The following is a 13,560-nucleotide window of genomic DNA, read 5'->3' as shown; positions in this document are numbered from 1 at the left end:
AAGAAAATATTTGTGATAACACTGACATCTTCAAAAGAAAATCATATAAATGTGGTAGATAGAAGACAAGAAAAGAACTGTGAGAATGTATTTTCTTTTCATTATATAGAGGGACTGTGTAAATAAAGTGATAGGCTTACATATTTTTAAAAATACTAGATAGATAGCCAAGTGCTGGTTGCTCACACCTGTAATCCTAGCTACTTGGGAGGCTGAGATCTGAGGATCATGGTTCAAAGCCAGCCAGGCAGGAAACTTTGTGAGACTCTTATCTCCAATAAAACCACTAGAAAAACCAGAAGTGGTGCTGTGGCTCAAGTGGTAGAGTGCTCGCCTTGAGCTGAAGAGCTCAGGGACAGTGCCCAGACCCAGAGTTCAAGCCCCACGATGGACAAAAAAAAAAAAAAAAAAGATAGATAGATAGATAGGCCAGTACTTGGGCTTGAACAGGGTCTGAGTGCTGTACCTGAGCTTTTTTGCTCAAGGCCAAATCTCTACCACTTGAATCACAGCTCCACTTTTGTCTTTTTGGTGGTTAATTGGTGGTAAGAATCTCATGGACTTTCCTGCCAGGCTGGCTTTGAACTGCAACTCTCATATTTCAGACTCCTAAGAAGATAGGATTATAGGTGTGAACCACTGGCACCTGGCAGAAATTATATCTATATCTATATCTCTCTATGTATATTCTTTTCTTAAAATAACAAGCTTTATGGGGGAATAAAACTTTTTATCTCTTTGTTATAACCTATACTTGAATATAAATTGGGAAAAAAGGTAAAAAAAGATTCAATTCTGAAAATTGAATTTTATTTTTTTGGTACTAGTGTTTGACCTTAAAGTTTTGTGTTAGCTGGATAGGTGCTCTATTGTTTGAGCCATGACTCAAGCCCTTTTAGTTTTGGTTATTTTTGTGATAAGATCTCAAAATATAAGATCTCAAAATGTAAGATTTAAAAAATTTGAAATAAGATCCCTCAGGTTAGCCTGAACTTTAATCCTTATATTTACAATTCCTGTGGTAGCTGGGATAATAGGACCATGCCACCATCTCCAGCTTTTCTGTTAAGATGGAGACCTTGAAATCCCCCCTCCCCCCACCTTGAGCTGGCCTGGAAACTCCAGCCTGGAATCTCCTGATCTAAGCCTCAGTGTGATGAAAGCCATGTTCTACCATACATAGCTATTGGTTGACATAGCGTCTTGCTAACTTTTTGCCCTGGCTGGCTTTGAACCATAATACTCCTCATCTCCATCCCCTGATTAGCTAGGATTATAGGTTTGAGCCACTGGTGCCTACCTTTACAATCTGATTTTTATGTAAAGTGTTCTGCTATAAGATGAAGAATCAAGATCACAAAAAGCAAAGACAGAATAATTTATTTGAATACATTTTTCTTTGAACAAAAATAAAAACAATTTTAGTAAGATATTTTCTTAAACATTTTGCAAGTCTTTTCAAAAACACCCTTGACAATCAAGTTGATTGACGATGAGAGAGAAGGCACAGTGTTCTTGCTGGGAAAACCATCCTTGTTATTTTGTGGCACAAATAACAAGAAATGAATTTGGGAATTAAAAGAAAACTACAGCTATCTTAACAGTAATGAGAACTTAATTGTTTTAAAAAAACTACTGAAAAAAGCTTTACATATGTGGTTTCCATGTTTACAAGTGAGCTAGAATAGCATCAATACTGATGGAAGGGAAAATATGCATTAGAATGCATTAGAATGCATATGCCTATTAGAATGGGCTTTTTAGAGAAATACAATATAGAAAGAGCCTTAATTCCTTCTTCCCAGGCATCATGACAAATAATGTGCACTGAAGACTACTTCCCTTTGTAGCATAACCACATCCTCTGTGTGTGTGTGTGTGTGTGTGTGTGTGTGTGTGTGTGTGTGTGTGGTATACATGGTTTATAAATGCTGCTCTTCTGCATTTAAAAGAAGTAATGAGTAAGGGGTATTGGGCTTGGTTTCTTCACTGATCACAGGTATTTCTCCTCAAAATATTACTTTATTGTTTCACTTCAATGTACTCTTTGTCAAGAAAATTCACCTGATGAAGAGAAATAGAAGATACTTGATCTATTTCAAAGATTTTCCAGTTCCATAGGTAAATAGCTACAAATAATGGCAGTGCTTTGAGAAGGCTCAAGAGAATTATATTTATTAGGAGGGGAAGTATAAACAATCATTACATTTTGTAGATAATCATCTTTTGAAACTCAAAGCGTGCTTACTTCGATGTCCTTTTTTCAAGATGCTAATAATTGACTTTGGGTTGAAAACAAAGGTTCAAGAATTTTTAATGGTGTCAACAACATCTCAAAAATACAAATAAAATGTAAGTAAATAATTGGGCTGAGTACTAGAGTATGAACATTGATCACCATTCCAATTGAACACCATTCCAATTAGTTAACAGGCACACATACCCAGGAAAATAGTCTCAGAATCAAATAATAAAATTGCTTAACCATTTTTCCTACCGCAGAAGTGATGTCAAATAGAAGAAGCAGTAAGTTACATAGCTAAATTTCCCCATCAGTAACCTATGCTCTTATGAATGGGGGAGAAGGGATACCTGTGATATTGCATTATTTATAAAATTGATCTCCTAGTTTAACTGGTCTCAGAGAACAATCAGAAAAAGGTCCCTTGTATAGGGAATATTTATTTGTTTGTTTGTTTGTTCAGGCAGCAAAAGAAGCTTATTTATGGAACTGCTGCCCCCGCTGTGCATGGTGGAGAGGCATGGCTGAAATAGGAAGGGGCCACCCACCCTGGACCAGGATTTATCTAGGCCAGGGACAGCAAGAGGTGTGGCTACACTGGATCCACATATGAACTCAGGGTCTGGGAACCGCCTATGGTCAGATGGGAGGCATGTGACCAGAAGTGGCCCAGGATGTGACCTAGCAGGAGGGGAAGGTGACTGCTTCCAGGTCTGCCAGTTACCTAGGTAACAGATACTGGGCAGAAACTTAGCCAAGAGGTAAGGAAGTGACCCTGTGCAGACCTTACATTCCAGCCTTTTAATAATTATGAAAAAGGGTGAAGATTCTCTCTGGCTACTTCCTGCTGGCAAGGGGTGTGGACAGTAGGGGTAAAAGGCCGAGATGTGGTCCCCTCTGGGAGAAGGCAGCAAGCAGCAGCTGTCACTTGGTGGGTGTGAGTCCTTAGATGAAGTCTGGAGGAAGTCTCAGGAGGCAGAGGGGCAGAGTACAGAAGTGGTGTGGACGTGGATGTGAAGGCCAGCAATGATGTTGGTGAAAAGTCTCCCGTGGTGTCTCAAGGCAGTTCGGTTCACAGAAAAGGGGGGTTAGGAAATTGTCACATTTCCAACTCAAAAACCCCATCCGAGCCACAGCACCATAGGTTAGGTATATTAAATAGGCAGGTTTCATTAGGTAGCTGATGAAGAGAACACCATCACTATTCAAGCAGGAGACGTTTATTTACCAAACTGCTGCCCCCACCCTGCATAGTGGAGAGGCATGGCTGAAAAAGGAAGAGTAGGGCCGGGGGTATTTATTGTGTAAAGGAATTTTTACTTTTATGAAGGATTATTAACCTTAAAAATAAGCAAATAGGAGTCTACAAATTTATGAAATCCTTAAGAGATGGAGTCTTGTTTAATTTCTCTTCTAGGCACATAATACAAAATGTTTGTGGATCAATTGTAAATAAAATAGTTTCTGAAAGAAGGAATAGATTCTAGTTAATTGTTTTCAGTTTTCAAGTAGGTAATATAAGTCTGTGTTCAAATAATATTTAAAATGCTGGCTCTTTACTTATGTAAGTTGGAAAACTGATGGTGAGAAAAAAATAAAGTAAGACTTAGAAGACAAGGGAGGAAAGTGAGAAGAGAGGCCAGGGTGGTCACTCAGGTTGGGGGTGGGAACATGAATTGATATTGTGGAGGGGTGATGGCCTTGATAAGGAGCATCTCAATAGTATGATGACGATGATGATGATGATGATGATGATTTTAAAAAGAGGTATTTTATGTGCTTGAAAAAGCATCTTTGCTTTGCTGTCAGCATTCAAATTTTATTTTTGAAATAAATTAATTATTCTCAAGAAAGTCAAAGCTTTTTCATGGGTTTGAAAGGCATCTAATTTCAGAAGATGATCTTTTTTTCTTTTCTTGAGAATCAGCTTTTTCCACACGCAAAATTGTTGCTACCATAGTTACAATGCTAACAGTATTTATTTCATTCTTTGGAGCTTTAAAAGATAAGTCTCAGGTTTTCATTTGGTTTGTTTGGATTCTGATGGGGGAGGAGATGTTTAGAATAAAGGATGTATATATATATACATATACATATAAATGCATATACAAACATACAAACACACGCATAAACGTGTGTGTGAACACATATAAAACATTTATAAGCTAGCCACCAGTGGCTCACACCTATAATCCTAGCTACTCAGGAGGCTGAGATCTGAGGACTGTAGTTCCAAGCCAGTCAGGGAAGGAAAGTCTGTGAGACTCTTATCTCCAATAAACCAATAAAAGCCAGTAGTGCTGCTGTGGCTCAAATGGTAGAGCACTATCCTTGAGCACAAAAAAGTCCAGGGACAGCACCCAGGCCCTGGGTTCAAGACTGAGGACTGGAAAAAAATGTATATACATTATTACACAAGCACACACATTAAATACATATATATATACATTAGATGTGTATATATATATATATATATATATATACCTAAACACATATGATATATAAACTTTTATATATGTATAAATCTATGTTTAGATACCACAAACATAAAACACACATATATGCATATAAATGTGTATACACACACACACACACACACACATGTCTCAACCCTTAGTAGTAAGTGTGCTCATTAATCTTATTCCATCCTTACACAATGTATTCATGGATCAAAATAGACTTTGTACTGTATAAATAATTACTATGTGTTATCAAAAATAGAAAGAAAGGGAAGAACACAAGAAGAACATCCTATCATTCCACCCCAGAAAGAGAGTGAGGGATCATTTTAGAGTTTTAATTTTTAAATGATCATGGAAAAATATCTAATTCTATAGTATTCTGTTAGGTTCATGACATGTTGCTTTAAACCAAGGTTCTTTTCTTTTCAAACCAGAAACTCCTAGATTCATCAGTGGCTGTTCTTAATTTACTTGACTGCAGTTAAGTTTTCTTACATGGGATCCTCAAGGTGTCTTGCCACTTATTTAGCCTTAGACCCCCAGGATTGAGTTTCTGCTTCATCACATTTGCATTCATTCACTCTTTACCTGCTGTTTCTGGTATTTACACAGAGATGTGCATGAATTACTTTGCTAGAACTGTTTTTTTTTTTTTCTGCCAGAGGGGAAGTTCCAGTGTGTGGTTATTGATGTTCTTTTCAGAGTCAATAAGTGACAAATAAAGAAAGAATGGAAGATGATTTGTGGCGGTTATGCCTTGCAGGCAACTAGAGTCTACAAAACAACAGACGTTCATTTCATTATTTCAAAAGATGGTGGGCTTAGTTTCTCCATGGCAAACACGGACAGGCTTGCTAGTGATAGCCTTGAGCTTAACTGAATAACTGGTTTGCTGGCTTTGGCCTCCATCCAGGCTCTGTCCTCTCTGAGACTAATTCTTAGTGTGGTTCAATTAACTCGGAAACCAACAACTTTGAATTGTCCTGTGTTAGGCCTTTTACTCTGTGCTGGGAGCCTTTTGTTTGCCCTTCCTCCCCCTCATTTCTGAGTCCTATTTTTGGTAACACATCATCATGAGCACCAGAAAATCATGAAAGTAACCTCAAGTTTGAGAACTGGCTTGGGGGTTGGGGGAGAGTGATATTATAAGAGGGAGAAATACATTCAACAGACAATTGATTGTAGAATTCTGTGTGTCTGCTTGCTCAAGTGTATGGGCTCAGAAGATATTTGTGTGTTTGCCTGTTTCATTTATTTCAACATTATCCTGAGACGAGAAAGTGAATTATGCCTTTTCAAATGTATGCAAGATATAATTTCTCACTTCACTATCTTTTTATTGAGGCTTTCAAGACATTTTTATGAGGCAAGCAGAGGCTAAGTGTTGAGTTTCTCCATAATACCACCAAGTGCAGACTCATACTTACTCTGGATCGTCTGGCTGTTGGACAGGGATGTGCTGAATCACTTCATAAATCGTACCATGCAAATCTTGCCTTGATGTAGCATTGGAGGTTGGAATGGACCTACTTGGCATCTAGAAAATGTGACACATTAAAGAAAGTTAGCCCAAGATTAATTAGCCATGTTTCCATTATGCTGCACAGCAAAAAATAACTGGCAGTAGTGTTGGCTAGGGAAATAGAATGGTTTCTCATCCTTGGGGTGCTGTTTCTCCTTGCTGCAGGATCTTGCATTTGTCCTTTGGCACTTTGTACAGCAGCACAAGGAGGACAGAGCTGTCACTTTTTTTCAACATTTTAGAAGAAAACATAATGTAAAGAAAACATAATCGGAAGAAAAATAGAAAAAAAAAGGACAGTTTAGGACAGTAGAGTATCTACATCCTTCTTTTATTTTACGTCTTTTTTTCCTGTGTGTGAGTGTGTGTGTCTGTGTATGTGTCTGTTTGTCTGTGTGTATGCACATGTGTGTGCATGCACACCAATGCTGGAGCTTGAACTCAGAGTCATTTGATATTACTTTCCAAGTAAATGTGTAAGAGTAGCTTAAAAAAAGAAGAGGAATGTAGATCCCGCTATTCTAATCACATTGTAAGTGCAGAGCGCACAAAGGGAAATATTTTGGTTTGACTGTGGTAATAGGCTCTAAAAACTAAAGGCTCCGATGAATGTAGGAAGAATAGCAGTGTGTTTCTCTCGTAAAAAATGATCATCTATTTGATTGAAACTGACATCCATGTTTTGTTCTCATTACTTACAGTTCATATTTTCCTTCTTTATAAATATTGCCTTCTAATTATTTAAAGGCAGAGTTTCCTCCCCATCCACTACCTATTTTCATCATACTTCTACCTACTTACAGTTTTTCATTTTTGTACAACTCCACCAGGAAATCTCTTTGCCCTGCATAAGCCTAAGGAATTCTCTCTCTCATCTCAATGTGACCTGTGCATTATAGTGCCATGTCTTGGCTTTGTTCTTTTTTGATAAAGTCTGCTTCCATTCTGCTTACTAAAGTTCTCTAGGGCAGCACTAGGACATGTGATTTGTAGAATCATTCTGTGTAGAGGAGATTTTGATGCATTTGAGATCAACTCTTGATTTTCTTTGGCCTAAAGATGGACTTGGGCATTGGTAAAACCAATTAACCAGCTTACTTAACCCAATATTAAAACTATTAAACAAAAACCTTGTTCACTTTATGCACTGTCTTTCTTTCTAACTTCTGAAAAAGAGGCACTGACAATACACACACACACACACACACACACACACACACGAACAGAGAGAGAGAGAAGAACAAGAGAGAAAGGAAGAGATATTACATTTATAAATGTACTTGGAAAAGTTAAGCAATTAATTGATTTTTAAAATCTAAAGAAATGATTAAGTTAGTTTATTTCTTTTGTTAGTGTCAACTTTGAGGTCTTGATTTTATTAATACTTTTCTTCTTTGGTCCATTTCCCATATAAATGTCCCTCTGGCTTCTCACTCAGATCTACCTCCTGTGTCTTTGTCCTCTGCTTGTTGGTTTTGATTTCTCACTTCTTCCCCAAAGCACCTGGCATGGCCAATTAAGAATCTCTGCAGATCCTTTAGGAGTTTTCAGCTTTGAAAACAGGCATGGTTCCAAGTCAAGTCACTCAGTTAATGACTGAAATAAGTGGTGCTTCTGAGATGCAATTGAATGTCCCATATCTCTGTTAATGTTCTCGAGGACTATAGCAAGTTGAGTCAATAAACGTTGTCCCCTCCAATTAGTCCCTTACAAATAGCCTTCTGATTCATCCCAAGGCTAAATTTGAAGTTTCTTATTACATGAATCTCGCCCCTATCCATTAAATTCCTAAGAATTTATTCCATTTAATTCCTAGGAATTAAAAAGTAGGCATTATATCAAATGAACTCTTTGCTTCAAAAAATTTAATTATAAGCCCTCTTCGTTCTTCATTTTCCTGGCCTCCCATTTGAAAATACACCTTCAAAGGGTGCTTTCTTTGACTGTGAGAATCCATTTTAAATAAGTGACCCACCAAATATTTATTTTGCCTTTTTGGTTGTGGAAATGAAGTGTGAACCAATCTGCCTGAGATTGAATAAAGGGCATTGCAAAGCCTTTCTAGAAGAGTTCTTTCCTTCATCGGTGATGGTGTGGATGCTGGTGCTACTGACTTTCCCTTAGGGAGGATGAAATCCAATCAAGTCCTCTCCATTACTCACAGGGCATCTCTAAAACATAGTCTGTGGCTAGGAAATGTACTGGATGAACCTTACGCAGTGATAGAATGCTCTGAACAAATGAACTAGCCATTTCCTAACAGCAAATAGTCCTTTTAAAAAATGAAAGTGAGAATGCCCAGAAGCAAGTAATCCATTTATGGCCCCTTCCATTAAGTGGACTATCAGAGGGGAATAAAGAAGCAACAGCAAACTCAGTCCTATAAAACTGTAAGAGTGTTCATGAGATGATTAGCTCACAGATATTTTCTGCATATCTATTCAACAATACTTATCATCTTAAAAGATAATTTTTTTGGGGGGGCTGGGAAGGTGGCTCAGTGGTAGAGTGCTTGCCTCGCATGCATGAAGCCCTGAATTCTATTCCTCAGCACCACATAAACAGAAAAAGCTGGAAGTGGTACTCTGGGTCGAATGGTAGAGCATTAACCTTGAGCGGAAGAGCTGGGGAACAGCACCCAGGCCCAGAGTTCAAGCTGGTGCTGAAAAAGTGGCTTCAACTTATAAAGACCCTTTAATCCCTTTAATTAAGGCACCTGTAGATAATAATAAGACATATACTTGTATACTTTAGGTCTATATTATAATTTCCTTATGAAGATCATGAAGTACCTTTAAAGATGCAAAAATTATCTTTGAAATGTGCTCAGGAGTTATGAAGGAGCATGAAGAGAAACTGAGCAAAGAGTTCAGTAAAGTTATGATCATCTAAGTAAAGTGGAATAACTCAAACCAGGAATTCCTGATCCTCTGTTTATTCAGTTCTCTTGCCCTTGAACTGAATTAATTCTCTCTTCTCTGAGCTTGCCAGGTAAAGAATGTTCATTAATTAGCATAATTTCCTTATTTGTGCTAGCTTTTCTTATAAAGGCTGAGAAAAATGCTTTCCTCTTCCTTACTGAATCAATCAGCACTACTTAAATCTGTAAGGGATAATGCAGCCACTGGACCACACTGCCCAAGTGCTTAAATGAAGCCTGCTGAAACCTCTGGTAAAACAGAATTCTACTTGTTGGTTAATCAGCCAGTAGAAAAACCAACCCTAGGAACACCAGAAGCATCTGGAAAAGCAACAAATTCGTATATTCCAAAGTCATCCAGAGCATCTTCATGGCCTGAAATGGAAAAACAATACTATTTAGAAAGCCAATGTTTTCTTTCATTTACTGTTGCATTTGTAAAAACCTTTGTAAGACTTACCATTATTTTTTGCTTTAAATACTATGTTTACAAAACTAACAACATTCCCTAATCCCTCATTGCCATTGATGGGTGCTGAAAATCAATCCTTCTCAAACTGAGAACTGAATTGGAATAATTATTCCTAAAGCTTGTTGTGTGATCAGTGTATAACATATTCAAACATCCACATATGGACGAAATTGTCCTTTGTAATCCTTATCAGATACTTGTGACACTTAAAGCTTCAGCCTGGAGGTCACAGCAGACCCCAAACCACCCATAATATAGACTACATCTTACTAGATCTAACAGAGACCAGTAGTACAGAAGGTAATAAGTAAATAACTATAGCTTGTCAGCCATTCAAAATATAGTGCAATACAATATGCTTATCATCTAATGTTCATCTGGAAAATGACGGGAATTGGGGTAGCTGAGGGGTACAGGTAGTGGAGGCCCTTCTTCTCTGTGGCATTCAGTCATTTGTAAGTGAGCAAGGGCTAGACGTGAAGGCCCATCTTTATTAGGTATCCAGATATCATATGATTACCTGTAGTATTTTATTTGTTTCATAGCAACTCTAGGAGGAAGTTTTTTTAAATTATATAGATCACAAAGTCAAGGTCAAGAAAATAACTTTCCCAAGGAGAAACATGGCATGCCCAAGTTGGAAACCCAGCATCCTGTGACACAAAAGCCTGATGAAGGCAAATGAGGTTCATCTGGGGACAACGAAGCAACACTGGCCCTTATCATAATTCCCTTTCCTCTTCGCCATACCACAGAGCTGCCTACTATGTCTCCCTTAGGAATTAACAAAATGAGAGAGATCTTTAGCCTTTTCTGACTACTACTAATAAGGTTGATGAATGAGCTTAAGCAGAAGTCATTGTCTTTGGGGAAGTAACTTGATCTCTCTGACTTTTAGTGGTGGTCTTGACTGTAAAATGGAGTTGCTAGTAAATTGTCCAGACTCAGATACCTTAAACAGGACCAGAATAGGGACAACATTTTGTGAAGGGAAGGCACTGATCTAAAGTGAGGGACTGTTTCTATTACATTAACTTACGTTATTTATGTGACCCAGATCATAGTATCAGTGAATCTCAACAGTATTAATATATATTAACAGAGCTCTTTTCAGCTCAACCATTACCTGAAAATGTGTGAGTTTTCCTGTATTCTGTTTCTGGCCTGAAAAGACAAATTGTTATTAATATCAAAGATAGTAACTGAAGGGAAAAAGTTAAGAAAAAAATTCATAGAAATATATACATTACCTGCCTTCTAGCTTCTGTTTTATAGCTAAACCAAAAAGCAATAAGGAAAAACACAGTAAGATTGTTTTGCTTAGTATATATCTACAACTTATTTTCTTCTAATTTTAACCTACCTTTGTAGGGTTGATATTTTTTCCACAGAAAGAGAATACTCATGGATATAATCAAAAATAGAGATATTCCAGTGATACTTGCTAAAGGGGACAGAGATTTCCCTTTCTGCTCAAGCTTCTCCAGTCCTACATAAAAAAAATAGACATAGTAATCTTTAGTAATTAATTAGATCATCACTTGAAATATTTATGATTTTTAATCTTAAACAAGATATTATTCCAAGTCTTTCCACACCCCCCCCCCACCAAATGGAAGGCGGGCACTTAGTTGAGAATAGTTTTGGAACTCCCTAGGGACATTTGTGATTGGAAATGTGGCCAGTGCTGCAGGGGATAATTCTGGCACATTGCTGAAGATGTAGCAAATACCACATGTCATAATTCTCAGTTGTGTTTGCTACCTTAACTTAGATGATTTCCAGCTCATTGTCCCTATGTCTCAAGAGGTTAGTCTGTTTCCTCCAGTCTCACTTTATTAGTGCGATTCAACAGTGTGAACTTTCTTTGGAAGTGATGGTATTTAAAAATTAAAGGTTTGAAAGGGAAGTGTTTCAAAGTACAGTTTGCTAATCTCATTTTTAATCAATCAAGAGCCACCCCAAATAAACAAAGTGTGTTTTTTTTTTGTAAAATATTTGGTCTCAACTTGTGACTAAAATTTGCTTTGTTTTTATAAGTCATTCCCTTCATTGATGTCACTATATAAAAATATAGTGCAATGTATAGAGCAATGTATGCTCAGTGCTTAGAACATGTCAGGGAACATGGTACAGATTCACTCAGTTAATGTTCATGACAGTCTTATTAGGGAGGTAGTGTTTTAACATCTTTTGTATGACGAGGTGAAGAAGCGGAGTGTTTCTCTAGGTTACTCAAGTTATAAGTGATAGATGCTACCTCCAGTTAATGTTATCTTACTACAGTTTATCAACCATGCCTGTGTTAATAGCAGCTCCAGACTGTATTACATTTAGTCAGATAGTTAAACTGCACAGCAGGAAGTAATTAAGGCCTCCAACAAACAAGAGTAACAGATGCCTTCCATATAATTATGTGACTCAGATTTTGCTGTGGAAATGAATGATGGCAGCCCTATGTGCCCAGGTGATGTGGGAGCGACACCCCTTCTGCTCTCCATCAGTCAAACAGCCTGGAAAACCTGGTGGTGAAGAATATGGCAGCCACTAAGTTCTGCAGCAAATCCTTAGTCTGCATCCTGTTGCTTTCTACCATAAAGCCTCTGTTGATGGCTCCAGCAGCAAGAGAAGCAGGAACTCTTCCTATTTTCCTTTTCTTGGTATGAATCTATGTAAATGTCATTGGCTAGTTCATAAAAATTATTTTGATATGTTAAGTCTTCCTAGTTTTTCCACAATGTAGTACAGATAATATACCAAACTCAAGTAAACAAGTCATGGGAAATCATGTTATCTTTTATAATTTCTCCACGTGGTGCTGTTCTAGTATTATATTGAAGCTCTGAAGAGATAAACAAGGTGTTCTTCATTATCAAAAGTAAGTTTTCTGGTCAGACGCCAGTGGCTCACACCTGTAATTCTAACTACTCAGGAGACTGAGATCTGAGGATCACAGTTTGAGGCCAGCCTGGGCAGGAAAGCCTGTGAGACTCTTGTCTCCAATTAACCACCAGAAAACAAGAATTGGTGCTGTGGCTCAAAGTGATCAAGCACTAGCCTTGAGCAAAGAAGCTCAAGGACAGCGCCCAGGCCCAAATTCAAGCCCCAGAATTGTCAAAAAACAAACAAACAAACTTTCAGGCGTTCTGACATTCAGAAAACTACATTCTTTTTTTTTTTTTTTGTCGGTCTTGGGACCTGAACTCTGGGCCTGGGCACTGTGTCTCAGCTCTTCAGCTCAAGGCTAGCGCTCTACCATTTGAGCCACAGGGCCACTTCCAGTTTTCTGAATAGTTTATTAGAGATAAGAGTCTCATGGACTTTTCCTGCCCAGGCTGGCTTTGAACTGTAATCCCCAGATCTCAGCCTCCTGAGTAGGTAGGATTACAGGCGTGAGCCACCGGCGCCTGGCTGATAACTACATTCTTAAAACAGGAGAAAAGGACTATTTGTAGGTACATCTGATATCTATTTTTCTTTTCTTTCTTTCTTTCCTTCTTGCCTGCTTGCTTGCTTTCCTTCTTTCTTTCTTTCCTTCCTTCCTCCCTCCCTCCTTCCTTCTTCCTTCCTTCCTTCCTTCTTCATTCCCTCCCTCCCCTCTCTCTTTCTTTCTCTCTCTCTGTCTCTCTGTCTCTCTCTCTCTTTCTTTCTGTCTATCTGTCTGTCTTTCTTTCTTTGTGAAAATACCATACAGAGGGGTTACAATGACATGAACAAGGTAATGAGTACATTTCTTATCAAGCATTGCTGCCTCCTCCTTTGTTTCCTCTCCCTATCCCTTCCCATCACCCCATACCCCCCAGCGCCAAAGTTGTAATGTTTGTTTTTCAACATAACGTCTTGTACATCTCATTGTTGCAATGGGTCCACCTGTATCCCTATTTAAACAATTTGTTTTTTTTCTTCCCCTCCACAAATTATACCAACATCAAATACAGTGAA

General features: G+C 38.0%; 1 protein-coding gene across 1 annotated transcript in view; it reads right to left on the bottom strand.

The window, feature by feature from the left end:
* Window positions 1-1,403: 1,403 nt before the first annotated feature.
* Hepacam2 (HEPACAM family member 2) overlaps window positions 1,404-13,560 on the bottom strand; it is a 36,367-nt gene continuing 24,210 nt past the window's right edge. Inside the window, exons 6-11 of the mRNA XM_013026012.1 lie at window positions 10,982-11,107; window positions 10,869-10,893; window positions 10,745-10,782; window positions 9,448-9,521; window positions 6,132-6,241; window positions 1,404-2,064 (exon numbers count right to left, since the gene is read on the bottom strand). Coding sequence (XP_012881466.1) covers window positions 2,061-2,064; window positions 6,132-6,241; window positions 9,448-9,521; window positions 10,745-10,782; window positions 10,869-10,893; window positions 10,982-11,107 — 377 coding nt within the window. The 3' untranslated portion in view covers window positions 1,404-2,060. The remainder of the gene's footprint in view (window positions 2,065-6,131; window positions 6,242-9,447; window positions 9,522-10,744; window positions 10,783-10,868; window positions 10,894-10,981; window positions 11,108-13,560) is intronic.

Source organism: Dipodomys ordii, unplaced genomic scaffold, assembly GCF_000151885.1.
Source record: "Dipodomys ordii isolate 6190 unplaced genomic scaffold, Dord_2.0 Scaffold90, whole genome shotgun sequence".
Classification (NCBI taxonomy): domain Eukaryota; kingdom Metazoa; phylum Chordata; class Mammalia; order Rodentia; family Heteromyidae; genus Dipodomys; species Dipodomys ordii.
This window is presented reverse-complemented; position numbering and strand designations above follow the sequence as displayed.